The sequence below is a fragment of the Camelus ferus genome, chromosome 14 (assembly GCF_009834535.1).
Source record: "Camelus ferus isolate YT-003-E chromosome 14, BCGSAC_Cfer_1.0, whole genome shotgun sequence".
NCBI lineage: Eukaryota > Metazoa > Chordata > Mammalia > Artiodactyla > Camelidae > Camelus > Camelus ferus.
Genome location: NC_045709.1, coordinates 23,898,575 through 23,923,422, shown reverse-complemented (window position 1 = coordinate 23,923,422; position 24,848 = coordinate 23,898,575). Strand labels below are relative to the sequence as shown.

General features: G+C 54.4%; 1 protein-coding gene and 1 long non-coding RNA gene across 5 annotated transcripts in view; both read right to left on the bottom strand.

Annotated features, from left to right (window-relative positions):
- Positions 1-494: 494 nt before the first annotated feature.
- LOC116668608 lies at positions 495-6,254 on the bottom strand. The gene is made up of 2 exons (XR_004325817.1): positions 3,624-6,254; positions 495-3,534 (listed from the first exon to the last, which is right to left on the bottom strand). It is a non-coding gene; the product is annotated as an uncharacterized LOC116668608 (long non-coding RNA).
- A 425-nt stretch (positions 6,255-6,679) lies between these two features.
- CRYL1 (crystallin lambda 1) overlaps positions 6,680-24,848 on the bottom strand; it is a 70,497-nt gene continuing 52,328 nt past the window's right edge. For all 4 annotated transcript variants that reach the window (XM_032496505.1, XM_032496504.1, XM_032496503.1 and 1 more), the window contains 4 exons: positions 22,639-22,833; positions 12,968-13,073; positions 7,574-7,680; positions 6,680-7,253 (listed from right to left, as the gene is read on the bottom strand). In XM_032496505.1, the coding sequence (XP_032352396.1) occupies positions 7,140-7,253; positions 7,574-7,680; positions 12,968-13,073; positions 22,639-22,833 (522 nt within the window). In that variant the 3' untranslated portion in view covers positions 6,680-7,139. The remainder of the gene's footprint in view (positions 7,254-7,573; positions 7,681-12,967; positions 13,074-22,638; positions 22,834-24,848) is intronic.

Sequence of the window (24,848 nt, the reverse complement as noted above, 5' to 3'; positions counted from 1 at the left end):
GATAAACAACAAGGTCCTGCTGTGCAGCACAGGGAACTGTATTTAATACCTTGCAATAGCCTATAATGAAAAAGAACATATGTGTATATGCACAGAGTCACTATTCTTTATGCTGGAGACTAACAACACTGTAAACTGACTAGACTTCAGTAAACAAATAAATGAAATAAAAGAGGAACTGAGGTGCTATGTGGAAATAACGTAACAAGGACTACATAAAATTGCTAGATTAATGCACAGTTGGCTATTGACTTACAGGAGTATTAACTGTAACTTCTGGGTTATCTTTTCTACCAATTATCTTAAACTAAACCAGATGAAAATCTGTAACTTAACATGTAGAACCATCATGTTGGGGAACCTTAATAGTAAACAATGAGTCAAAATGTTCGCTCTCCTCAATAACCTTTAGGTGGAACTGTGACTCCTACGGTACTGAAAGGACATTAACCCTCCCCTCAACACACATCCAGGTTTTTCCTTTTTTCTTCTAATTTTGGAGAAATCACTCACACAAACACACACACACCAGATAAAATGTATGCCAAATACCTTGCACAGCTTCAAAGCAGGAGTTGAAACAAGTATAAATGTGAAGTTATTTAATTTATATGAAAGTGCAGTGTTTATAAATACAAAACAAATCTGTGGTAGGCAGAATTCTAGCATGGACTCTGAAATTCTCCCTCCCCTTGTACATGGTGGTACAGTCTCTCTATAACCCCTTCCACCGGAGTGTGTGTGCAGGCTCGGAAACACGATGAGAGTTCTCTCCTCGATCAGGTTACCTGGTATTACAAAGGTGCAGGGATTCTGCAGGTGTAATTAAGGCCCCTAACAAACTGTCTCTGAGTTAATCAAAAGTGAGATTACCCTGACTGAGCTCGACTTCATCACAGAGCCCTTCCAAAGAGGATCAAGGTCCTTCCTGAAGAGAGGAATTCAGAGCCAGAGAGATTCAAAATGAGAGAGATTCTTCTACTGGTCTCCCCGCTTTCAGGGAGTGGTTAATCAGGTTTGTTTATTTACTGACATTTTTAATGCAGGGACTGGGTTTTGAACTCAGGGCTTCGTGCATGCTGAGCACTGGGCTAGTCCTTCCCCTCCTGCTGGCTTAAATGAGCAAACACCATGTTGTGAGCAGACTGTGGTGATGGCCACATGGCCGCTCACTCTCCAGCGAGAAAACGGAGACTCTGTCCTCCAGCCACCTGGACCTGAGTTCTGCCGACAACCTGAGTGCGTTTGGAAGAGGATTCATCTTTAGTCACCTTTCCAGGTACTACTGCATTCCAGACCACACCTTCACTTCAGTCTTGTGAAACCCTGAGCGGTGCACCCAGTTACGATCTATCTAGACAAGTGACCTACATAAACTGTGAGATAATATAAGGATGCAGTTTTTTTTTAAAGTATGTTGCCTATAAGATGTAAAAATAATAAAAACGTGTTTATTGTATGATTTAATGTCAGTAGAAGTAAAATGTACGCCAATGTAGCATAAAGGACAGGAGCACAAAGGGAATTAAACTGTAATTAGGTTCTTGCATCGAGTGTAAAGTTCAAGTTTGCGGTAAATTGAGAAAGTTCCTGCAGCAACCACTAACACACGGCAAACTAAGAGAGTTAACTTCACAGTCAGTTAAGGAGTTGGAACACTGAAGATTACTTTTCAAGGTAACCAAAAGGAGGCAGGAAAGGAAGAACAAACGGGGAACGAATGAAAGAAGGGAGACTCGACCCCACCGACTGAGGTGGGTGTGAACCCACTGGACCTGGTCCCAGCAGGACGGAGTGACTTCCAGCTCGTGTTCCGGTGCCGACAGTGAGCAAACTGGACAATCACACAACAACTGTTTTATACAGTGGGTGACAGACAGCACGTGACTGTCTCAGAAGAGAAGGAACCAGGATGCCGTAGCCTCCTGCCCGAAGCCTGTGTCAGAGTGTGGACCGGAGCGGCTGGGGCAGTGTGCTGGTTCTGCCGAGCTGGGAGGGAGGGGCCGGGCCCTCGGGGAAGGTCGGACATCCTCGGAGAGGAGGCCTCCCAAACACCAACTGGACACGCCCAGAGGAGACGCCACAGAGCCTTTGGGGGGAGTGAGGCCCCGTCGACGTCTTGCTCCTGGACTTCTGCCTCCAGATCTGTGAGAGAATAAATTTCTGAGCTTTAACGCTGCCTGGTTTGTAGTAACCTCTTCCAGCAGCCACCCTGGGAAACCAACACAGGTGGCAAAGCTCTGGGTTTAAACCCACCACCCTCTCCGCCTGACCCTGCATCCAACCCGTCAGGGGTTCATTTGACGCCCTGTGTCCTGAAACAAGTTATTCAGAACCAGAACACTCATGTTCTCATTCTACATAGCCACAGAACATCCGGCACCACACGTTCTCCCTGGAAGACCCAAATTTGGGGCGTGAACTGTCCGACTTAAGCCCAGCTCCTACCAAACTTCCACGTGGCTGAGCGCCAGTCACATGTAATTATGCCCAGGATCTGGTAAAGCACAGAATCGGCCAACTGAGGAACACGCTGCCGTTAGACAGTACCACCCACAAAGTCACACGTCCTTATAGTCACGATGCCCCACACCTAAGGGGGCTCTGATCCGAGTTGTCTGAGGACGGACAGTGCCCCCCAGGCGGTAACCCACGACCTGATCCTTCCCACCTGTCACCCACATGGTGCTGAGCGTGGGCTTTTGAGTTACCTGTCGCTGCAGCTTCAGGTGCGGGGACCTACAGGGAGCAGCCTTCCCGGCGGGGACGTGGGCTCCACGGATGTTCATCCCTGATGTGGTTTTTCAGAAATTCTACAGCAAAGGCTCAAATCAATCAAAGAATCTCTGAAGTAGCCACTTTGGGACAAATCCTTTGCCACCTCCTTCAGCCTTTCTACCTCTTGCACTCAACGCGGCCTGATCTGGGCAACCTGGGCAAGCAAGTTGCACCTACAGCTAAAGAAGTGCCGAGTCCCTGAGAGCAATTCCTGGGAACTCAACTGGGAGGGCACCCGTCCCCGGAGAAGAATTCACTCACAAACGCACAGGCCTCGACTGACAGGAAGAGCAAACTGGACAATCACACAACAACTGTTTTATACAGTGGGTGACAGACAGCACGTGACTGTCTCAGAAGAGAAGGGACTGGGATGCTGTCCGCTGGCAGGTGGAAGGCAGCGAGGGAGCCGTGCGCACCCTCCGGGGCCACCCTCCCCAGGCTGCCTGGGTGTGCGTGATAGGGACATGTCTGCGCTTTTTCTGAAAGTAAAGAGCAGTGAAGGAGGGGAGAGAAGAGCCTTTGGAGCCAGGTAGACTTGGGTTCTGATCTCCTTTGCAAAATCAGCAATGAAGGTGCCTCTTTCCAGGGCTGCTGCGTTGGCCCAAGACGCTGTGTATGAAGTGCCCGTCACAGTGCCGGGAACGTCATCGGTGCTCAGCAAACTGGCAGATCCTGTCGTTTGCGGCAGAGAAACCAGACACCAGACCCAACTCCACCACCTACTAGCTCTGTGATCCAGTATCTCAGTTCCATCTGCAAAACAGGAATAATAGCAGTGATGACAAATTAGGCCCCAGAAGATAAAACAGTGAACACTGTACATCACAGGGTATTATCCTGACCTTTGAAGTTTCTTCTGACTCCAGCAGTCCATAATTTATGATCTGATAAAGGGGTGATCTTGGTGGCACCCTGGTTCCCAGTGAGATGAGAAGGTTTACCAACTAATGGAGCTCGGTTGCTATAGCAACTCAGGTATCATTTTCAAAGTAAGAACGTTAATGTTCAGATACACATCTTGTATGATGTCCCAGGGGGTTTTGAACTGTAGATAAAGACATAAAACAAAGCTGTATTTTAGGATCAAAGCCAGCACTGGAGGGGAACTGATACTCTGCTAAGCTGGGAAAACCAGTACTTGCCGTGGCTTTTGGTAACATGACGTAAAGACACTCATGTATTTTGAAAACCCCAAATTCTCTTGTAGAAAATGTCAAGCACTATCAAGCCATTGTGCTCTCGCCACCTGACAAACACCCTCTCATCACAAGCAAGCAACTTTTCCCCATTATGGATTAAAAATAAAGTAAATGGGATTAAAAATAAGGTGACGTGGTTCTATTGATCTAGTAACTTCTGAAGCTGTTGAGAAAGAGGATGTGATATGTACACAGAGAGGAGAGAGGGAGAGAGAAAATGTGTTATATATAACGCCGTATATAGTGTGTAACGCCATATGTAGTGTGTAACTCCGTATATAGTGTGCAACGCCGTATTTAGTGTGTAAAGCCGTATGTAGTGTGTAACGCATCATATAGCGTGTAACGCCATATATAGTGTATAATTTGGAGAGAAAATATGTTATGTATGTTATTTATAATGCCATATATAATATATAAGAAAAGCATTATATGTAGTCATATATGTAACATATGGGAGGGAGACAGCTGGATAGCGAACAGGTTACATACTGGCTGGAGATCTCCAGGTACCGGTAGAATGAATGCCACCACCCGCCTGGAAGAGTTAAGAAGCTCCCCGCGTGCTGAACAGGGCACAGTTCACTCAGCTGCAGAGGCGGTCTGAGTGGAATAAGCATTTTCTGAAGGATTTATTGCGTTAAGCACAGCGGGCTCCTACTGTTTGAAAGGGTGCCTGGTTCGGGTGGCTTGTGTTTTCCTACACTGTGTCAGGAACTGCTTTCCCAGGTCCTAGTCTCATAGAAGAATCACTGATTCACGTTTCCAGGGTGCTCTAAAACCAGAAGCTGCGCTTTTCTCGGGAAGCGCGAACTTTCTCGCCCTGTTGAGAGCGTTTTCTTCGCGTGGCGCGGCGTGGGCACTGGTGTCCAGATCCGAGACCAGTGAAGACGAGCCTCTCTCACACGCTCTCCTTCCCAGGCCACGTCCCCAGGGGCAGCTCTCTGTGCCGGAAACGTCAGGCTTCGACCTGGATCCAGCCGGATACGGCGCCCAGGGCAAGCTGGGCTCGACAAAGAGCTCCCACATACTTACTAGCATCCCAGTAGTTTGGAGGACTCCCTTTTCTTCCTGACGGAAAGGACCATTTTCTGGAAATACAGCTACCCTGCCAGTTGCTTAGGGAGAATCACGAGGTCGTGACAGAGGGCCCTCGAATCCGTTGTGGGGAGGGGTCCTGTCGGGGGCTGGGGCAGGGACGGAGGTGGCTCACCGACCGACCGGGGACCAGCGGTAGAGGCCCCGGGAGGCAGCTCTGACTCAACGTAAGGAAGAACTTCTAAGTCAAGGTTCCCAAGGGTCCAACAGGCACCCTGGGAGGGGGCCTCTGCTGGGGTGTCACCTCCCCCCCAGCCTCCCTCCGTAGCTCCTCCGGAACCGCACGCTCCCTGGGGACAGCTTCCAGCCCAAGACCGCGTTCTGGCTCCGCGTGGGCAGGCGTGGCACTGGTTCTATGAGCCCCAGTGCCTGCCCACAGCAGACGATCAGTAATGTTTGAGAGATGACTCGACTAAGGGAGGAAAACGCATCTGGTTTAACCTCAGTCTTGCAAGACTGATCCATGAGAAAGGTGCCTGATAATCCCTCAGCTGCTCTCAGAAGCAGTTTCTGAACCTCCGGGCTGAGCGAGGATCAGAGGGACCGCAGGGACCCCTTCTCTAGCCCCCAGGGGCACCGTGTGTCACCTGTGTCTCACAGGAGAGGGGACCGCACAGGCACTGGGGACATGGGTGCAGCGCTGCCTGGGGAAGGAGCAGGCTGAGTCCGCCGCAGCTAAGACCCTCCAGTTGTCAGGAGGGACTTCTGACATCCTGAGCTGACCGGCCCCTCAGCCCCTCAGCCCGGTCAGGCCCCGTTTCTTCGGTGTGTTCTGACCACCGCTCGGCCCTGGGCCCCATCTGGATCCGGTCCCAGCTCCAGGCTCCCCAGAGGGCCCTCCTTCGGGCCCAGGGAACCACTCCCCCTGCCGGGAATGCTGCATCCGGCAAGGGCATCCCAGCCATCCCCGGGGGCGGCTGGTCGCACAGGATCCCAGGAGCAGCTCCTCCACTTTATTCTGACCCTGTGCTGTCCTTCCAGAGGGCTCCAAGGGCAGGGACCGGGTGCTTGATGCCGGGGCACCCCAGCTGTTCAGGTGGCTGGAGCGTAAATGAACCTGATGGAGGAACACGGCCAGAGCCATGACTCCTCCTCTGTTCCTAACGGGGTGCAGGTTCCCACACACCGCAGCCCTGGCCCGAGAAAAGGCGTCTCCCTCCCGCGTGAAGCCGGGGGCCGGTCACCTGAAGTGGAGCGGGCTACGGGGCATCAGTGATCAGCAGGACCGCGCGGTGCTGGCGTGCGGTGTGGGGGGCTGGGACGCTAGTTCCTGGAGCACATGCGGAACTGGCGCTGGACCAGACCCTGCGTCGAGGGAAGTGTTGGGCTGAAGTCAGAAGGGTCTCTCCCCTGCAGAACCGTGCATGGGGCCTCGTGTTTCCCGCGTGAGCGCCAGGGTGGGGCCGAAACAGAGCCTCCCAGACACACCCGACCGCGGAGCCTGGGGCAGGTGGGAAACTGGCCCAAAGTGTGGGCTTTCGCTGGTGACAGACAAAGGCCGGGAGCAAAGGATCAGCCTAAGACTCAACCATTGCGGCCCCTGGAAACACACCTATCGTCAGGACCGCCGTCTTTCTCAGAAGGCACAGAAGACACAGGTGTCTCTATGGGATCAAAACCTTTTATTTGGAATAAACATCAACAAAATGAACGCGCTGTCTCATAAATGCTGGGCCACAGGGACCAGCACGAGCTCAGGAGATGATTGCCAAGATCCGTCGCTTGATTGAGGTAACTTGAAACTATAATCACTGGCTTAAAATGTAGCCACATGTAATCACACTAAGAATAAATGGTCAGCCCTTCAGCCACTTGTCCCCCTGGCTTGTCTGAGTGCAGGGAATCAAGCCCTCAGACCCGAGTGTCGCGGTGGCCCCGAGCCCGGGGCGTGCTGGGAAGTGACCGCGGCCCACCCTCCACCGCTGTGCCCGCCACCTGTGGGGAGCAAGTCGGACTCTGTCCACCAAGCACCCCGCGCCCTGCGCTCAGAGTGGTTGGACTAAATGCTCTTAATTCCAGCAAAAGGCCTCCAGTGAGGGGGCGGCGGGCGGCGGGCAGGCTTCACTGGGGCTGCACCTGGCTTTTCAGCTTGGCCAGTCTCATGAGGCACCCGTCCCTCCACTCCCTCCTGGCAGCTAAGTGCGCTGGGTCATCTGGGACTTTCACACACATGGCCTGGGAACAGGAAAAGAGAAAAAAAAGAGGAGAAAAGGAACGAGGCATGAAGAGGAACTGATTGAGCAGGAGGGTAACTGCTCCTATTTAGGAAAACTGAGAATCTGCTTTCAGAGACAAAAGAAGTAAGGCCAACATTCAATTAACTTTTGAAAAAACCTTCCAAATCCAGAGCCACTGTTCCTGGTCACACTGCTTGCAGGCCCCCCACGACCTGGACGGCTGTGGACGGGCAGGGACGCAGAACCTCAAAGTTGGGGCGAGGATCCTGGCTACAAAAAACAGCCCCCCACCCCGCCCCAGGCAGTGGGTCTGCACACCTGGTGCACTTTCTCAGCTGCGGCCCCGGAAAACTCTGGAATGGGTCCAAAAGTCTTCAGGACACGTCTCATGCCTTCGCTGTATCTGTCACAGTAGCTCAGCATTCCTGGGAGCACAAGAGAACAAGCCCACGCATCAGGGAACAGAGGCTGTCCGCCCAGCACCAGGGGAGTGTGCGGGTGTCCCCGGGCGGAGAGCAGGTGCCCTGGGCCGTGCACCTGGCCGCGGCTCCAGCCTCTCTGGGCAACTCAGTCCTGAAAGTCCTGAAAAGCGTCCGGGCCTGCCATCCCACCTCTCACGGCCTGTGTTCCTGCTTTGACTCGAGTGTCACATGAATCCTGTTTTAGCCCAAACGCCTCCTTCCACAAAGCACCTGCAAGGTGACTTCCGTACATGGCTTGAATGTATTTCCTAAGAACCAAAGGTGTCGAGCTCTTAAGTCCCACTTCACTCTCATCCATGAAGCCTAGTTACCGCTTTGCTGCGTGTCTACGGTTATTTATCCCAGAGGCAGGCAGTGGCCGGTGGGTTCGAGCCCCGCCAGCCCGCAGCCCCGGGCCCTGGGGAGCCCGGGGAAGGTGGAGCCCTGGGATTCTGGGGGAGGAGCACACGAAGGAGCGGCCTCTGCTGAAGGGGCTGGGGGAGCGCGGGGTGCGTGCGGCTGAGGCGGGTTCGGAGGGGACGGGCCGCTCTGCCCGCAGCCCCGTGCACCCCGCTCCCCGTTCCCGCCCCCCTGCCCCAGGCCCGCCCGCAGCCGAGGCGGGACCGGCTCCGGGCAGCCCCTTGGGAGCCGAGGACGGGCTGCCCGCCCTTTGCCCGCCTCTCTCAGCGCGGGGGCTCAGCAGCCGGCCAGCCAGGCTGAAAAGGGCACAAGGGACCGGGCAGGCCCCGCCGCGCCGCGCACGGCGGATGCGCGCGGTCACGGCGAAGCTGACCTGCGCCGGCCCCGCCGGGCGAGCCCGGGGCCGCCGAGCCCGGCGTGGTCCCGGCGTGCGCGCCCCGCGGCGCCGCACGACCGCTTCCCTGCTCTCAGCCCGGTGAGGTGATGCCCGCTGTGTCCGGGCAGAGAGGCCGTTCGGAGGGTGAAACATCCAAACACCAGCTCGTCTGACGTCACCACCGCTGCAGCTGAGCGGCGGCTGCTGCATTCGGAGGCCGGGGCTTCCGCGTGGGTTCCGGGTGACACGGGGACGGGCCGGAGCGCGGGCCCCGGGCTCGGACGGCTCAGCGCCGCTGGGCCGCAGAAGACACCCGGGTGCTCACCCACTCCTGGAAATGAACTGTTTTCTTCACTTTGCCTATTTATTTCTTCAAACTAAAGGTGATAAAATCTAGGCACAAATACACTTTATTCTTTTTTAAGGAGCAGAGATGCAGGATGGAACGTGTTGGAAATTTCTTAAATGAGAGGAGAGGGGGAGGGTTCCCTGCAGCCGTGAACTCACCCCCTTTTGGGGGAAACAGGCTGCGCTGCTCCCCCTCCCGTGAGCCCCAGGCGCCACTCAGGTACCGTATTTCACCTCGGGGTCACTTCACGTTTTGTGAACGAGTGTTCCTCTTTCACTGTCCCAGCGAAGTCATTTGAGGCTCCCAGGGGCTTTCTAGAACCTTTTATCCTCACTGCCTTTTAAAGAATTTGTAGTTTTAAAAGGGCATTTATTTCTTCAAAACAGAATAAAATATGGTGAAGCTTTACAATATAATTCATAATTTCCCCCCAACTTGTTCAGAAAACTAATTACAATTTCAGTCTTACTAACATAAAAACACTTTTTATAACACACACTCAGCTCTCGGGAGAAACGCAGTTCCCGGAGGGGTTGGGAGCCTCCCTGCCAGACACAGGAGTCGGTGACTTACAGTCAGGATCCGCCTGATGCTCATTATTTACAACTTTCCAGGGAACGTATCGCTGTCACTGTTGCCAGCGACCTCTCCCCTTCCATTCAAGAGTGAAAAAGGAGGGTTTCAATTTGCTTTCAACAATAATTTTGGCTTCTCTACACCATGAAAGGAGAAATGAGTGGGAATTATTCTTTAATAACAATTTCTTTGGAAACAGAAAGAAAAAAAATCACTTTTCCTTTTATCCCACTGGTCTGTCCTCCCCCATGTCTTCTACATGTCCATGCCCTCTGCTCTTAATATCCACTCTGAAAACTTGTAGAGCTAAGCTTTTTAGAAGACTGAACTAACTTAAGAGATGCTTATATGGAATAAGAAAAGATGGTGGTAAAAACCAGATTCCCATGAGTTTAGATTTCTCTCCCCTCACTGGCTGCTACCTTGGTTCCTTATCCTGAGCCCTGTGGGAGGGGGAGGGGCAGGGGAAGCCCCGGGGTGGGGGGAGGCCTTCTGGACCCGCAGCACAGCCAGGGCAAGTGCATGCGTGGGGCCTCCCGGTCTGTGCACGTGCAGCGGCTGGGGCTCTCCGGCGCTCAGCTACTTGGGGAGCCCTCACTGTTGCTTACCCGGAGGGGCCTGGTTCTCACACAGCACAGGATCCCATCTACATAAACTCGCCCGCTTCTAAGAGACAGGAGTTCACACAACTTACCAAGGAAGGTCAAAAAGACCCCATAGCACAGAGCGACCCTATCCACTCCCACCTGAGCCAGGCCGCACCTGAGGTCAGGGTGGCAAGTGGAGACAGAAACCACCGGGGCCCCTCAAATCCCAGCCCCATCGGTTCACAGGCTCCACCGCAAATGCAAGCTCCACACACGTGAACAAAACCCAGGTAGGTGTCTCGATTCAGGAAAGAAAAAAAAAAAAAAACAAGCAGAATCCACACACAGGAGGGAGCTTAGCGAGGTGGGTGGTAAACATTCACTTCATCCGGGGGCGACTTCCAGGGACTGTCAGGTCCTGAGACCCAGTCACCTCCCCGGTGGAGCCAGACTCGGAGCACCAGGCAGCCCTCTGCGACCTACAGTCTAAAAGCTTAGTGAAGAGACCAACCAGATGGTGGGACTCTGAGGACTTCACGATTCCACAGAAAAACATGTCCTCATCTGTCATTTATTCTCTCTCAAGCACTTGTGAATCCTTTTGGGAGAATAAAAAGAGTAGTGAACTCACAAACGAGACAAACTCTGTATTACTGTGACGTGAGCTACGGGCTTACACGTGTGGCCACCCAGCCAGCGTCTCCACCTGGTTTGCTTTCACACCGCCCTGGGGCGGGGTCACTGCTGCTACACCCACTTTACAGGCAGGGAAACCGAGGAGCAGTAAACGGATGGCACCAGACCACCAGCTGGCGAGTCAGCAGGGCCCCCGCGGCTGGTGCCTCCCGGCGCTGCCTCGACAAGCAGCCGAGGGCCGAGGGAGGGTGCCGGCCTCCTGCTCCTCAGGTGACATTTTATTAGACTAAAAACAAACCCTAAAATATCTTTACCACTTCTAGATAAACTGTAGCTTTTAAGAGTGATAACCAGCCTTAACCTGAGAGGCCAGCTTTATGAAAACTGTACCAGGAAGAAAAGAAGAATTCCGTACTGCAGTCCTGAGCTATTCGGGGTGACAGCATCAGGGACGCCCACATCCCCGCTGGCCCCGAGCCAGACCTCCTAACTGTCCACCTCTGGGCTCTGGAATGCTCTGAAGTCGAAATCTACATCCGTCCTCCAGTATCACATGAAGCCAATTAGGTTTCCTTATCACATCTGCTTTGTTTAAAAAATTGTTGTGGGCCTCCTTCCTGTCGGCACACTATTTGATTCCTGAGTTTCTGGTTTCCTTGGCTTCTGTGTCTATTTGTTTGGGAGTTAGAGCTGTTCTCAGCCTCTCCCCATCAGTTTCTCGATACCTGAATTATCTTATTTTTCTCAAGGAAAAAAAAAAGGAACAGAGAAACATGGTGGTTACCAGGCAGTGTCTACATACATTTCAAATGCTTAAATATGTTCATCACTTTTAAGATACTGGTTGAAAAGACATTTGAAATTACCCAGGGGCTCGTTTTCACGGACTTGGGAACTTCCGCTTCACTCCTACGAGGCCTGTTCCTTGCACGCCCCCTGCTCAGGGCTGCCCCACCACAAAAGCCTGGCGCCCACGGGGAGAGCCGCGTCCTGGAGGGAGAACCAGCGGCGACGGGGCCGCTTCCGCAGACACACTGTAGCCCACTCGGAACCACACGAGTGCCCCCAGGGCGAGAGTGTGTCTAATAGCACTGCTTGACTTACTCACTGAAATTACCTCATTAATGACTGTGGTGAAAACTGACTGAACTGTGGAACCACACCAACTAAGCCCAGCGGCTCCCGGGGCCCCCCACTCCGACCCCAACCTCGCTGCAGGAGCCTCCCCGGACCTGAGCACCCTGCTCACCCCGCGCAGCAGGGCCCCCTGCACAGCAGCACCAGGCTCTAGAAAGTTTCCCCTGCGGGGTCCAGTCTTCCAGCCTGGTTCTGCCCCACAAGGGACAGGGACAGACAGACATATACTACTTTGGTCACCTTCGGGAGAAGTTCCAGTTTCTTAACGTTTTTGTCAAATGTAGGCCATGGAGCTGAATATAAGATTTATTCTCCTTCTGCATGTTTTACACTTAATAATGTAATAGTTGAAACAATACACAATAATTGTAGAAATTTATGACAACACAAGAGCAAAAGGATGTTACTTATAATTTCAACACCAGGAGACAGCAACAGTAATAACACCTTGTGACATTGTCCCAGAGCTTTATGCATAGCTTTTTTGAATTATTTTGTTTTAATTTGTTGTAGGTTTTACTGCTTGTTTTTCAAATGATGTCTCCTTTTTGAATCGAGTAAAGTCTGGCTGAAGGCTTCATTCCTGGGAGATGCTAGCCCTTCTCAAGTTCTCTTTCTCTTAGAGTCTCAGGCTCACCTCTTTCCCGGGCCCTGGAGGCCAGGCCGCCCTGCGCCCCTGCTGAAGCCCCTCCCCCAGCACCCCACCTCCGCGCCCCGCCCCCCGCAGAAGCCCCTCCCCAGCACCCCCTCCCACGGAAGGAGCCCCGCGACACACCCAGGAGCCGCTCCTGCTCGGCAGATGCTCCAGCAGAGGTGCAGGCGGTCCCTCCTCCAGCCCTGTCTGCTTCTCCTGCCTCTGCACAATCTCACCAGCTTCCTCAGGACACGCAGCTGTCTCCCCTGAGGCTGGGGCTCCGCGGCCACGTCTCCGCGTCACCCGCTCCACTCTCATGGGGGTGCTCTCCGCCGCCCGGAGGCGCGTGGTCTAGTGGCCCGGCATCTCAGCCGGCCGTCCCAGCCCCTCCCTGTGAATTACCAGGCTGGCCTGTCTCCTGCACGATACTGTTTCTATTCCGTTGTAAGAAAAGACCCAGATTGATGTTGGCAAAACCCACGAAAACACTAACCAGCACGGAACTCCCGCCGCAGCCCGAGGGAACCCCAGCGTACCTTCCGCGTTGAGGTGCATGGTCTCCAGGGGCCCGATGAAGGCGTACCGCATGCCCAGGCCCTCTGACATGACGAGGTCGAGGTCACCCGGAGACACGACGCCCTCCTAGGCGAAGACAGGGCAGCGCGGGTGAGTTCGCTGGGAAGACCACTGCTTTACCACCCTTTCACCCTCACTTCTCTAGGGCGGGATCCCCATACACCCTCCAAAGCGCCATAACAGATAGTCATCAAAGTTTGTCCTCCGAGGGCTGCCCCGCGGGCCACAGGGAGGAGCCCCTGATCTGGGGTCTGGGCCAGGCCCTCCCGCTCCAGAGCTGGAGGACATCCCCCTCCCCCGGGGCCACAGGGACCCCCTCCAGACTCCGGGTCACCCTTGAGGTCTGCGCATCCCACGCCACCTGTCACCCAGCTGCCAAGGGGGAAGACGTGCCCTCAGGCCTCCATGGGTGTCTGGGCCACAGACATGATGGGGGGAGGGAGATGGGGGGGTCGGCGCCACCACACAGGGCAGGGCAACTCAGGTGCGACTCAGAAACGTGGGATGAGAGGCCCCTCCCGCGTGGCTGTGTGCGCGTGTGTGACGTTTGGGTGCACACAGCCACGGAGGCTGGAGGACTCCCCGGGCGGCCTGCAGCCACACCTGAGCCCGGCTTCCTGACTCATAAGTCTCCCTCCTCCAGGGAGGCTAACAACCTGGCTTTTGTAACAACCATTTCTCCACATTCCTGAGTAACAGAGTTTGCATTTAGCCTGTTTTCACCTTCCTGGAAATGGACTCAAGGCTTCTGTGCTTTTCAGATTCCCCACAACCTGGGCTGCTGCAGGGCCCCTCCTGGTTGGTGTGTAAAACTCAGTTCACGCATCCAGCCTACTGTCCACGACTGCCAGGAGCCTCACCGGGGCGATGGCAGGGCTGGTCCCAGGTCCCGAGGGGCTGAGTGTGGGAGCTGCGTTGGGGAACTGGGGAATCACGCACAGAAGGGCCGCGTGCTGCCCAGAACCACCACGAAACGCAGCAGGAAACGTGGCTTCTGGTCCTGGCCCCTGCGGCGGTGTCCCCACTCCCTGAGGCTTGGAATGTGGGGAAGGGCAGCCCCGCGGGGGCCTGCAGACCCTCCCTCAGCCCCGGTCCCGGGTCAACATTCCAGCGGCCTGAAGTTCTCGCTCCAGCCGAGAAGGGCGCAGGCCTGGAGGCCGCCTTCCGCCTGCAGTGCTGTTTGTCTTGGCTCTTTCCTTCCACAGCTGAGTTCAGTACTTTCAGAGCTGACTTCAAAAGGACTTCAAAATACCAAAAAGGGAGCCACCCAAGAGTAGTTAATTTTTGATCTGTAAGCATCACACGAGCTAACGGCGACCTGATGAGACAAAGCCTCAGAGGGGCCTCAGCACCCAACGCGGCCCCAGGCGGGCGGAGCCGCACTTCATCGGGCCCCAGGCGTCCCAGGTGTCCTGGCTTCACCTACTACGGCCGCCAGCTGTCATCAGGTGCTATTCAGCCATCGACAAGTTAGAAAAGGGGAAAGTTTTCAGATTTTCTCTTCCTCACTGCTCCCCCCGCTCTGGATTTTCTGAGGCAGGCTTCTCTAAGCTTGCGCTTTTAACCTAGAAGCTAAATCCAGGGAAGAGAAATGGTCATAATTCAGCCCAGATGCTCACTGAACAGGACCCCACACCCCTGGGGCAAACAGCCAGTTCACCCCGCAGCACTCAGCACTGAACTGAAGCTTCACTCACGTTCAGGGTATTCTGATGCTCGAGCTGCCTGGCTGTGCGGTGAGCTCCGCTCCAAAAGCCTGGTGGCACCTGCGGCCTCCGTGTGAGGATTACCAGTAACCGAATAAATCACCGCAGCGGCACCAAGGGCCAAGAGCCGGAGCTGAACGAATCTGGTGACACCTCTCAGAGTCAGGATGCCGTCCAGCAGTCTGAGGGCTGAGGCCCCACCTCACTGCTGTGTCTGTGGTCCAGTTAACATGTCAGTATGGCCATCGGTACTTCCGCCCTTTCATGGTAAAATTCTCAAGCCACACGTTCAAGGAAAAGCCCCAGGTGGTTAAAAGTTTCCCAAGTCCCAGAGCAACGAACACTGTGATCAGCGCTAGTCAGAAACTGGGCGAGGAGAGCCCAGCCAGAGTGGAAAGGAGCCCCCTTTACTCAACACCTTCCTGCTTCCACTTCTGTTAGCAACACACACTCAGGGCCTGGACACACACCCCACACCCGGCCTGCTCGGGCTGCCCCACGAGCAAGGTGCAGAGCTGACATGCTATGTGTCAGAGCCCCCGCCAGGGAGACAGAACCAGTCAGTCACATACGTGCAGCAAGATTTCCGTCAAGGACTCGGCTTGTACAACTGCGGGCAGCGGGACCCTGAAATCTGGGGCAGGAGCTGCTGGTGGAAACCTCACTTCTGCTCTTAAGGCTGTTCAACTGACTGAAGTTCGCCCAGATTACTGGGAATAATCTCCTTAAAGTCAAGTGACAGTAGACACTACCACATCTATAAAATACCTTCTCAGAAACAGTAGTGACAGCAGCCTGTTTGACTGAGTGACGGGCACTCAGCCGATCTGTACAGGGGACTGGAGTTCAAAGCTTGGCGTCGAGGGTCTGGCACTTTGTGGGTGAGGACAGGAGGGGGAGACACATCCTAAGTAACAACCTTGGTGCTTGGCCTGGCCCTCTTAGGGGACGTGGGAGGAAGGGGTGGGGGTGGAGGTCTCGCACAGTTCAGGAAGGCAAAACCTGCTGAATGAAACCTGTAACTATTTCCTCTACTGATTATCAGCTACACAGAAATATTTTTCCTTTTCATCATCCCAGCCTCACATGGAAGCTCTTTATTCAGTGCACGGGTTTGCATGCCCTCGGTTCATCTGCCTTTCTCACGTTCTTCATGCCAACTTCCTTGGCTAATTTTTTAAACTGATTCCCAGCTTTTAATCTTCTGTTTTGCTCGCTTTTCACCACACCTGGTCCTGAGTTTTCAAGTTTTTCCTGTGCAAACACTTCTTTTCTTCAGCCAGCACCAGCACCACCAGGAACACAGACCAACCTGCCCCCAGGAATCTGCAAGGGTACACACAAGTTCCCCACAACAGGAGCTGTCGAGGCTTCAATCCATTGTCTTAACTGAGAAACAGGAGCCAGAAAAGGTTCTGCTTGGTTACATGTCAGGAGATGAAATGCAACATCCAAGGGCAGGGAGGAAGCCACACTGGTTCAGCATCACCCTGTCAGAGGCCAGGAGAAGGGGCTACAGAAAGGCCGCCTCAGTCTCCTTAGTAGGAGGTGGGAACGGGCTGGAACCCTGATCCCCAGAGACATTCAGTGGGGAGCCAGATGAGGACCACCCCCAAGCAGGAGTCAGTCAAGCATGGGTGAGGGTACCGGACCCTCCCTAGAAGGTCCACCCCTGCAGCCCTTACGAACAAATGGTACAGAGAGCAACGTAGTGACTGGTGGTGAAGCTGAAGCTAAGAACCACCATGATGAGTCACCGTCTTTCACGAGAAAGTAACTAAAGCAGGAGTCGGTCCCTCACACACTGACATGGCCTAGTTTTCTACGCTCCTCACTTCTGAAAGAAATGATCAAACAACTGCGTCTCCCACACACAACAGGAAACCAGTTCCCGAGCAAGAGTGAAAAAGACCCGATGTGCCCATCCACATGCACACCTCCTTCCGGGAAAAAGGTGAGGCACACACAGCATTGTAACAGGTGAAAAAGACAAGACGGCCAGGTGCTGCCCGCTGTCACTCAGAGGCTGTGCCAGGTCTATGAGCTGCCGGGCACCACGTGCTTTCTTGGAAGTGGGGCACCAACATTCCTGCAGAATGACCCGGGCAGACATGTACGCTCGGGGAAGAGCTGACTGCACACGCTGAGCTGATGCAACAAGAGGCTGAATCACACCCATCACGCACGGTCCAGAGCCTCGGAGCGGACGCCGGGGGAGGAGATGAGGCTCGAGGTGGAGAGTCCCGGCCAGGCTGCTGGGAGGCAAGCCCAGCACCACCAGGGGCAGGGGACATGGCCAAGCCCTGGGACAGCAGCCAGCCTCCTGCTGCTCCTCCGACAGATGGCTCACAGGATCAGACCACGAGAGCCACCAGGGAGCAGATGTTCTGGAACTTTTGCTTGAGCCTCAGCTTCTCCTACTGGCCACCCTCCAGGTGAGCCACAGCCCAAGGTGGCCCTGCCGTTTTCAGCATCTTCCCTCTGAAGACAGACTTCTGAAACAGCCCCACCTTCCCCGCCTGGAAGCACTACTTTGAACAAGCTTTCTCTTGTTGGGGCCTCAAGCACCAGGCTCCGCACCCCACCTGATCCCAAAGCCTGTGAAGCACGTCACTGGGCCTGACCCCACTCTCCTTCTCCCCCCTCACTGCCCGTCTGCACAGTCTGCCTTCTGGAGAGCACCTGGCAGGCACTCAGTCGCAGGGTCCCAATCAGGGAGACACTCCTGGAAAAGCCCCCCCAGACCTGGGAGAGGATGGCCATGGAGGCAGCTCACCTTCTGACCCAGCTTCCTCCCCAGAACCTGCGTGTGTGAGAGGGAAACGTCCCAGGACTAACTCGGACTCTGAGTCCAGGGCCCACGCGTCCACCCGCTTCTGAAACAAACAACTGCCTCCCTCCACGTGTGCACAGCCCACGGGAGAGACCTGAGGGGTCCCCAGAGCACCCAGTCGACATTAGGTCACCTCCCCCAACCCTGTCTGGACTCATCGGTCCCCTGTGTCACCTGCTGGGGTCAACGTGGGGCCCGCTCACCTGCCAGCAGTACCGGCCCGAGAGCCATCTGACTCCCAGCGGCCATAGGGGCCGGCCCTCAGGCAAAAGGAGGCCACCTGCTCGATCTGGCTGTTCTCTGGGAGGGACCCTGTGTTCACACAGGCCCACGACCAAGACGAGCAGAACCAGACTACAGTTTGCATCCCTGCTCCAGAAATCAAAGGTAGATGCGGAGGCCTGATGCCACGTGTGGCAGCACGACGAGGAAGCTGCCAGCTGGGCCCAGGGAGGCCAGCTTCACTCTGCAGGAGCAGTGAAAACCTAGCATTCGTTCATTCTGATGTGTTCCTGTTTTAATTAAAAGTGAATGAAATCTTTTTTAAAAATTAATCTTCACATCTTTTTGGGGATAACCAGAGGTATTCAGTGTCATAAACCTAGGACTGGAAGTCACGTCTACCAAGGGACCACGTACGAGTCTTTCCACTAAGCAGAGCTGGTTGGAGCTGCATGTTTATCTGTTACGAGCCTTTGTCAGAGATAAAGAGGGTCAGAAACAAGAGACACAGAAAAACACAGGAGAAAAGACAAATTAAAAAGATGGTAGAATACACTATCTCAAGGAAGTTAAGACTCCATCAACTGGAAGCTAAATTCGTATTTATTGTTCCATTTTGGAAGAAAAATGCTGCCAATAAAACTAAAATGTTAAAAATTTAAAAATGAAAGTGTATTTTAGAACAGCTGTAATTCGATCCATCAAGACTGAGGCCAAGGTCTCAGGGAGCAAGCCAGGACTTCTCTGCCTTTACTGCACAAGTGAATCCCCTGGGGGGCATGATAAAATGCAGAGTCCAATCCTGCAGGTGGTGCATTTCAAACAAGCTCCCAGCGAAGCCCAAGCTGCCATCCTGGGCCCAGGGCCTCACCTGTACAGCCAGAATGTGAGCATTTCAGCTCAGAGCACGTCCCCGGGTTCAGGGACTCCACAAACGTCACTGCCCCTGTCATCACTATAACCTGTAGCACTGACTAAACCATTACTGTATGCCAGCACTTAACATTCACAACCCCATCCAATCCTCATCAGACCCCAAAAAGGAACAGTCCATTGTCTTCTCCACTTACAAATGCAGACACTGCAGCACAGAGGGGGCACAGGTCTGAATCCCCACCAGACCATGCAATATGATCAAAGCATTAATTTGTAAAGGCAAAAAATAACAGTAAGTCTCTTATTCGTGGTTTTAAGTTCAGATGATCTGAAAAAAATCTGAAAATCATGAAAAATGTAAAGGAAAGTACTTTGTAAACTTTAAAATACTGTCCAAGCTGAAGTTACTGGTGAGTAGACGAAGCTCAGAGGCTCGCTGGGCTGACTGTTAATTCCTGTGTCACACAGCTGGCCCTCAAACTCAGCCCATCGTGTATCGAACATATTCAGTTAAAAAAAATCCATGAAGTTCCAAACAGCACAACATGAATTTGCTATGAAAGCCAACTATTTACATAGTATTTTATATTGTATCTACAACTATCTACACAGCACTGTCATGGTACTAGGACGGAAGCCCTTGAATGACTTTACCACAAAAAGCCTTATCTGTGAATTTCACCACGTGATCTTTGAGATGCATTTTATTAGCTGAAACAAGTCCTTAAACAGCTGCATCCATGTCAGAATAAACCTCAAGGACAAAGGTCTGGAATCTCTCAGAGGGTCCTGTGCAGACCACGGACCATCCCTGACAAGACACCAGAGGGAATTTCTGCAGATCACGGCCCGAGGAGCAAAATCCAGCTTGGAGCTCACATTTCTCAGGAGGAACAAAACCCCAGGTAAGCAGTTTCCAAGCTCATCATCACCAGCACATTCCCAGCGGCTGAGAGTCTGCCGCCGGCGGCTCCGTGATTCACCGCTGCCGCCTCCGCCCACCTTCCCCCGACGGGGCAAGAATTTACCGGCAGCACAAGCTCGCTATTGTTCGGGAGGAAGTTACCATCACAGCACCGCCTCCCCTACTGTGCTCATTAATTCAAGAACATGGATTGCAGATCACCTTCCCGGCCAACAGGATCTCGTCACCCGGGTACCGGATCTCGGGCTCCGGGGCAACAGCCAGACTCATCGACCCGGCATTTCCAAGCCGACAAGCACTGGACTGACCCGATGCTGCGGCCAGACGGGCGTCCGGGAGCCCCGCGTCCCTCGGAGCGGGCAGAGCACATGGCTGGGGCAGCAACAAGACCGCGTGTGTCGTGCTGGGTGCAGGACAGACAAGGGGCTCCCCGCTTCCCCCCGCGCTCGGTTGCTCCCCAAACCACAGCCCCGCGTGGGGCCTCCCCATGCCCCCTCCTGTCCCCTCAGGCATCCCTCCCGCGCTCGGCTGCAGGTGATAAGGACCACCCTCCAAAATTAGTGAGGCAAACTGAAACCAGGAAAACCAGAGAGAAAAGTCAACGAAACGAGAATCCTTTTGTTCAAGAAAGCGGTGAAACTGAGACACGTCCAGCAAGGCCGACAAGACAGAGGTCCCCCCTCGGGGATGAGCCCAGGGAGGTCGCTGTGGGCCCTGCAGCCCCTGCAAGGGTGAGAGCAGACGGCCGACAGCTTTATGCCCATACACTCAGCGACTCGTGGGAACCGGGCCCTTTTCTCAAAAACTGCAAACCACCCAAAGTCAGTCAAGACGAAACAGACAATCGGAATGGTTCTAGAACCATTGAAGCAGTTGGATTCGCAGTTATAACCTCCTAAGAAAGAGGTTCTGCAGGCTGAGGTGGTTTCCCTGGAGAATTCTACCCAACAGTTAAGGAAGTTAACAAGACTTGTCCAGCCTCTTCCAGAAAACAGAAGAGGAGGGGAAACTCCCCTACCCATTTTATGCGTTATTTCCATGACACCAAAGTCAAGAAAACATAGTTCAAATAGAGATCAACATGTCTTCCCAACTTAGACGCAAAACGGCCTAACAAAACTGGAGACATCGGATCCAGCAATGTCCAGGAGCCGTCACACCGCGTCCAAGTGGGGCTCACTCGGGTCCGCGAGGCTGGTCTGCATGGAAACCTCTGCCACCCGCCACCTCTGGGCACAGGGTCCCGCGTCCCCCGGCCCAGGCCGCCCCACAGGCCCCGCCGACCAGCCTGACCCGGCAGAGGGTGCGGGCCTCCCGCGGGCCTCCCGCGCTGGGACCCGGCCGGGCCGCGGAGCGGGAGGTCCAGGCCGCCCCAGGGGCTCCTGGAAAAGAGACTCGTAGGATGTGGCGGTCTCCGCTCCCCACGCGGCTGCTTTTACCCTAAGTGGCCCTTACACGTGCTGAGCTGAACTCGGGCCCGGACCCTGGATTGCGGGTCCTGGTTCGGGGCCCGAGTGTCGCGGCGCGCGCACGCACATGGTACACACACGCACACGCACACGCCCCACGTAGGCACGCGGGTGCACACACGCACGCACAGACGCTGGTGCACGCAGATGCACACAGTACACATACGTAAGCACGCACGCACACGCCCCACGTAGGCACGCGGACGCGCACGACGAGGTGGGCTGTGCGCGGCGCAGGCCTCCCTGACCTCCGTACCTGAGGTGGGGGCGGAGCACCAGCGGCGCGGTTTTCTTCCAGGAGCCTGGCAGCGGGCGCCGGAGCGGTGAGTAGGGAGGCCGCCCTCAACGAGCGAGCCCGAGGGAGCGAGCCCGAGGGAAGCGGCCGGCGTCTGGGCCACCACACCCTCTGCCCTCGCCCCGCCTGCGGGCCCAGCGTCCGCAGCTGAAGCGCCGTGCGGGCCGGGTCTGCGCGCATGGCAGGGTCGGGGACGCGGGGGCTCTGGTCCCCGCCACCCCCGCCCAGCCTGGGGACGGGGACCTGCCGCAACCCTGTCTGTACATAGTCTTTGTTTCTTAAGTGAATTATGTTCTCGACTTCCTCCAAAAGCGGCTTGTGGGTTCGGGGTTCTGGTCCCACTGTCTTAATCTCATTTCTGTAGCCTGTTCTGACTTTGTCACGTGCACACTGCACCTGGTGGACTTTAGGTCTGGGCTCCTGGTGGGGACTCCGCCAGGCGTGGGTCCCACAGTGGCCAGCGTCCTTGTTTTGTCTCGGGCTGGGATCGCTGGGCATGCTTGGGAGCCAAGACGGGAGCTGTGGGTCCATCCAGGCAAAGATGGTTTACCCTGGGCCCCCTTTTCCTCGCTCACTCTGGCCCGGTGGCGGCAGGATAGGTGCCGGCCGAACACCCTGCTCACCCGGGCAGAAGCCGGGAAGCATCAGAAAGTGGGTGGTGGAGTCCTGGCCGGCTGAGCCTGGACCCTGGGCTCCACTCCCAGGCCTGGAGCTGCTCTGACGCCTACCTGCCAGGGACCAGGCCCCTCAACTGAACAATGCAGATGGCAGTGCACGCAGCCAGGCAATTGAAAATCGCGTGTAACATCTTTTAATTAAAAGTTGAGGATGTAAATAATCTTCTATTTATACGTAAGAGCATGTTACTAAAAAGTTTAAGGTCATTCACTGTTTCTTTCTCAAGATCGTGAAATAAATTGGGTTCTTTAGAGGATACAAGGTTACTCAAAATATAATTTTTCTCCTGAAAAAGTATAACACTGTGGGGAAGAATCTGAGACTGGGAAAACGCATCAAGTCACGGAGATAACTACTTGGTAATGACGAGAAAGGGCGAGAAGGAAGTCTGCCATCACACCTGAATAGCAGGTGACTTGCCGTGCAGAGGATTCTCTGAAGTGCTGAATTTGCTACCTGACATTTGACTGCTATTGCCTTTTGACTGCACCTGAGAGAGAAGTTTGCCTGTGGTCTCCAGAATAGAGCCAGTGGGATGGAGCCTGTATGCCTTTCCCACCCCAGCGGGGACCCCCAAGACGCCCGCCCCTTCTGCTCAGCTGCGGGGACAGAGGGCAGCCCACGCACCTCCACAAGCCTCCAGGCCTCGCTGATAATTGCGTATTGGAGGCGGTTCAGAGCGAAGCCGTCAATCTCCTTCATGATTCTGACCGGGGACTGTCCAATCTTCCGCATCAGGGCGTGAGTTCTGTCCACGGTCGCGGGGGCGGTCTCTGGGTGTGGGACCAGCTCAACCAATGGGACGTAATAGGGTGGGTTTACCTTAGGAGAGAGACAGAGGGGAGAGAATCAAGAGGATGGCTCTGGAGTTTGGGGTGTCATTCTGGCAGACCTGGCCCACCTTCCTGAATGGTCAGTGGGGGCGGGTTCAACTTTGGAATGAAGGCCCCTCGAGACTCAGCATCCAATGACAAGAAGCTTGAGAAATAAAGTAATTCACAAATGGGAGAAAAAAAAACGTGAGTACAGAACAGCATGGTTTTGTTAAAGAAAAATGACCAACATCGAGCTTGAAATTTGAAGGTGCAAATGACCGTCCTGTACAATTACAGTTGATCTCCAAACCCTTGACCTTCCATGGGGTTTCTATATCTACCAGATGTCCAGACCTCCTGGGCTACTGCCTGCCCCGCCCCCACGCCCCAGCCATCCTCTCCCAGCTAGTCATTGCCATTCTACTGTGTCAGTGTTAAAAATGATCCTTAATTTGTCCGTGTTGCGCCTCAAACATTTGCTTCCCCAATCACATCCTACCTAGAAATCACAAAATATCAGAAGCCCTCTATAGCCCTGATGTGACGGTGCCGTCTAAGACAGGAAGAGACTGTCCTCATTGGAAGGAAGCATTTGCCTGCCCAGCACTGAACCTTTGGCTCTGGTTTTCTTGGTTTACTTTGGGAAGCCGTTCTTGATTCTCAAAGAGAGTTCTACATGTGAAGAGGCTGCTGGTTAGCCGCACCAGTGAGCAGATGCACACTAGACTTCCCCAGATCATGCTTTTCTTTTTCCTCCACACGACTGAAAATTGGTAGATTCTCACATTTACCAAATACGACAAGAACCATCCACTTTAAAATGACTTCTACAGAACAGAGAATAATTTCTCTGTCCTAGGGCTGCCTGGAACAGGCAGCTGGTCCACACACTTCAGACAAGCCTACTCTCAGCCCTCTCAGAAAGCAGGAGAGGATGGCTCCTGTTTCAGGTAAATTATAAATCAGTGCCTTAGTTGAATCACTTGTTGAATCCTGCCTGTAATCACTGAATTCTTACAGTAATGTTTGTTTAACTTCTGGCATTTTTAAAGATCAGAATTCTAAGAACTGGAAGCACGTGTGCCCTAGATGAACTTCTCTTTACTGTAAAGCAGGGATATTGGGCTTAGGGTCTCTTCGGTACTGAGCCTGGTGAGGAGCAAAAACAGATTAGGACAAACAGTTAAAGGGCATTTTTATGTACAGCTTGTTCACACATCCTTCCCGCACTGTCTGGTGCCCCCAGGCCGCCGCCGCTGGCCTCCCTCTGTGCCGCTCTCAGACTCGCCTGGGAGACTTCATCAGCACCAAGGGCGCTACTGCTAGCAGGATGCTGAGGTCTCACCGCCCGCTGCAGGCCCGTGTTTATAACTCTGCACTGGACGCTCTCCCCTGGGCACCCCACAGGCACACACTCCACCTGTCATGGGTTAAACTCAGGTCGGGGGGAGTCAGAGCACCTCAGTCCTGTGACAGAGAATCAGTCCCTGTTTCAGGCTCAGAGAGGGGTCCTGGAGATTACGGCAGGTGCTCCTAAGACGTGAGAGGAGGGAAGGGAGAGAAGACGAGGAAACCGAAGAGGCTCTACGGAAAAGGAGGGGAAAGGCCGTCTACTGACACGCTGTTCTCTCCGACGGGGCTGGTAGGTCGGGGCCTTCGCTGTGAGAAGCATGCTCTCAAGAACTGGGGGAAAACACGGAGAAGAGGAGACGGTTTCTGGACGGCTAGGGAGGTGGTCCCGGGGCTAGCGGAGAGCGGGACCGAGCGTTGCTGGAGGCACGGGGGTGGTGGCCTGTGAGGCTCAGCGCTCAGACAGCCGGGCAGCGGGAGGAGGGATTTTCCACTGACCAGGGTCTGGAGCGGAGCCTGCGGCACGTGATCAGGGTAGCCCCGCTGCCCAACAGAAGCTCCGCGTTCTGTGCAGCAGGTTAGCCAAGCAGGCTCTCAGGGAAGGAAGCCCGTCCCTTCTCCCAGGAAAAGGCGGCACCGGTTTGCGGTTAGTTCGCACATACGCGCGGCGGG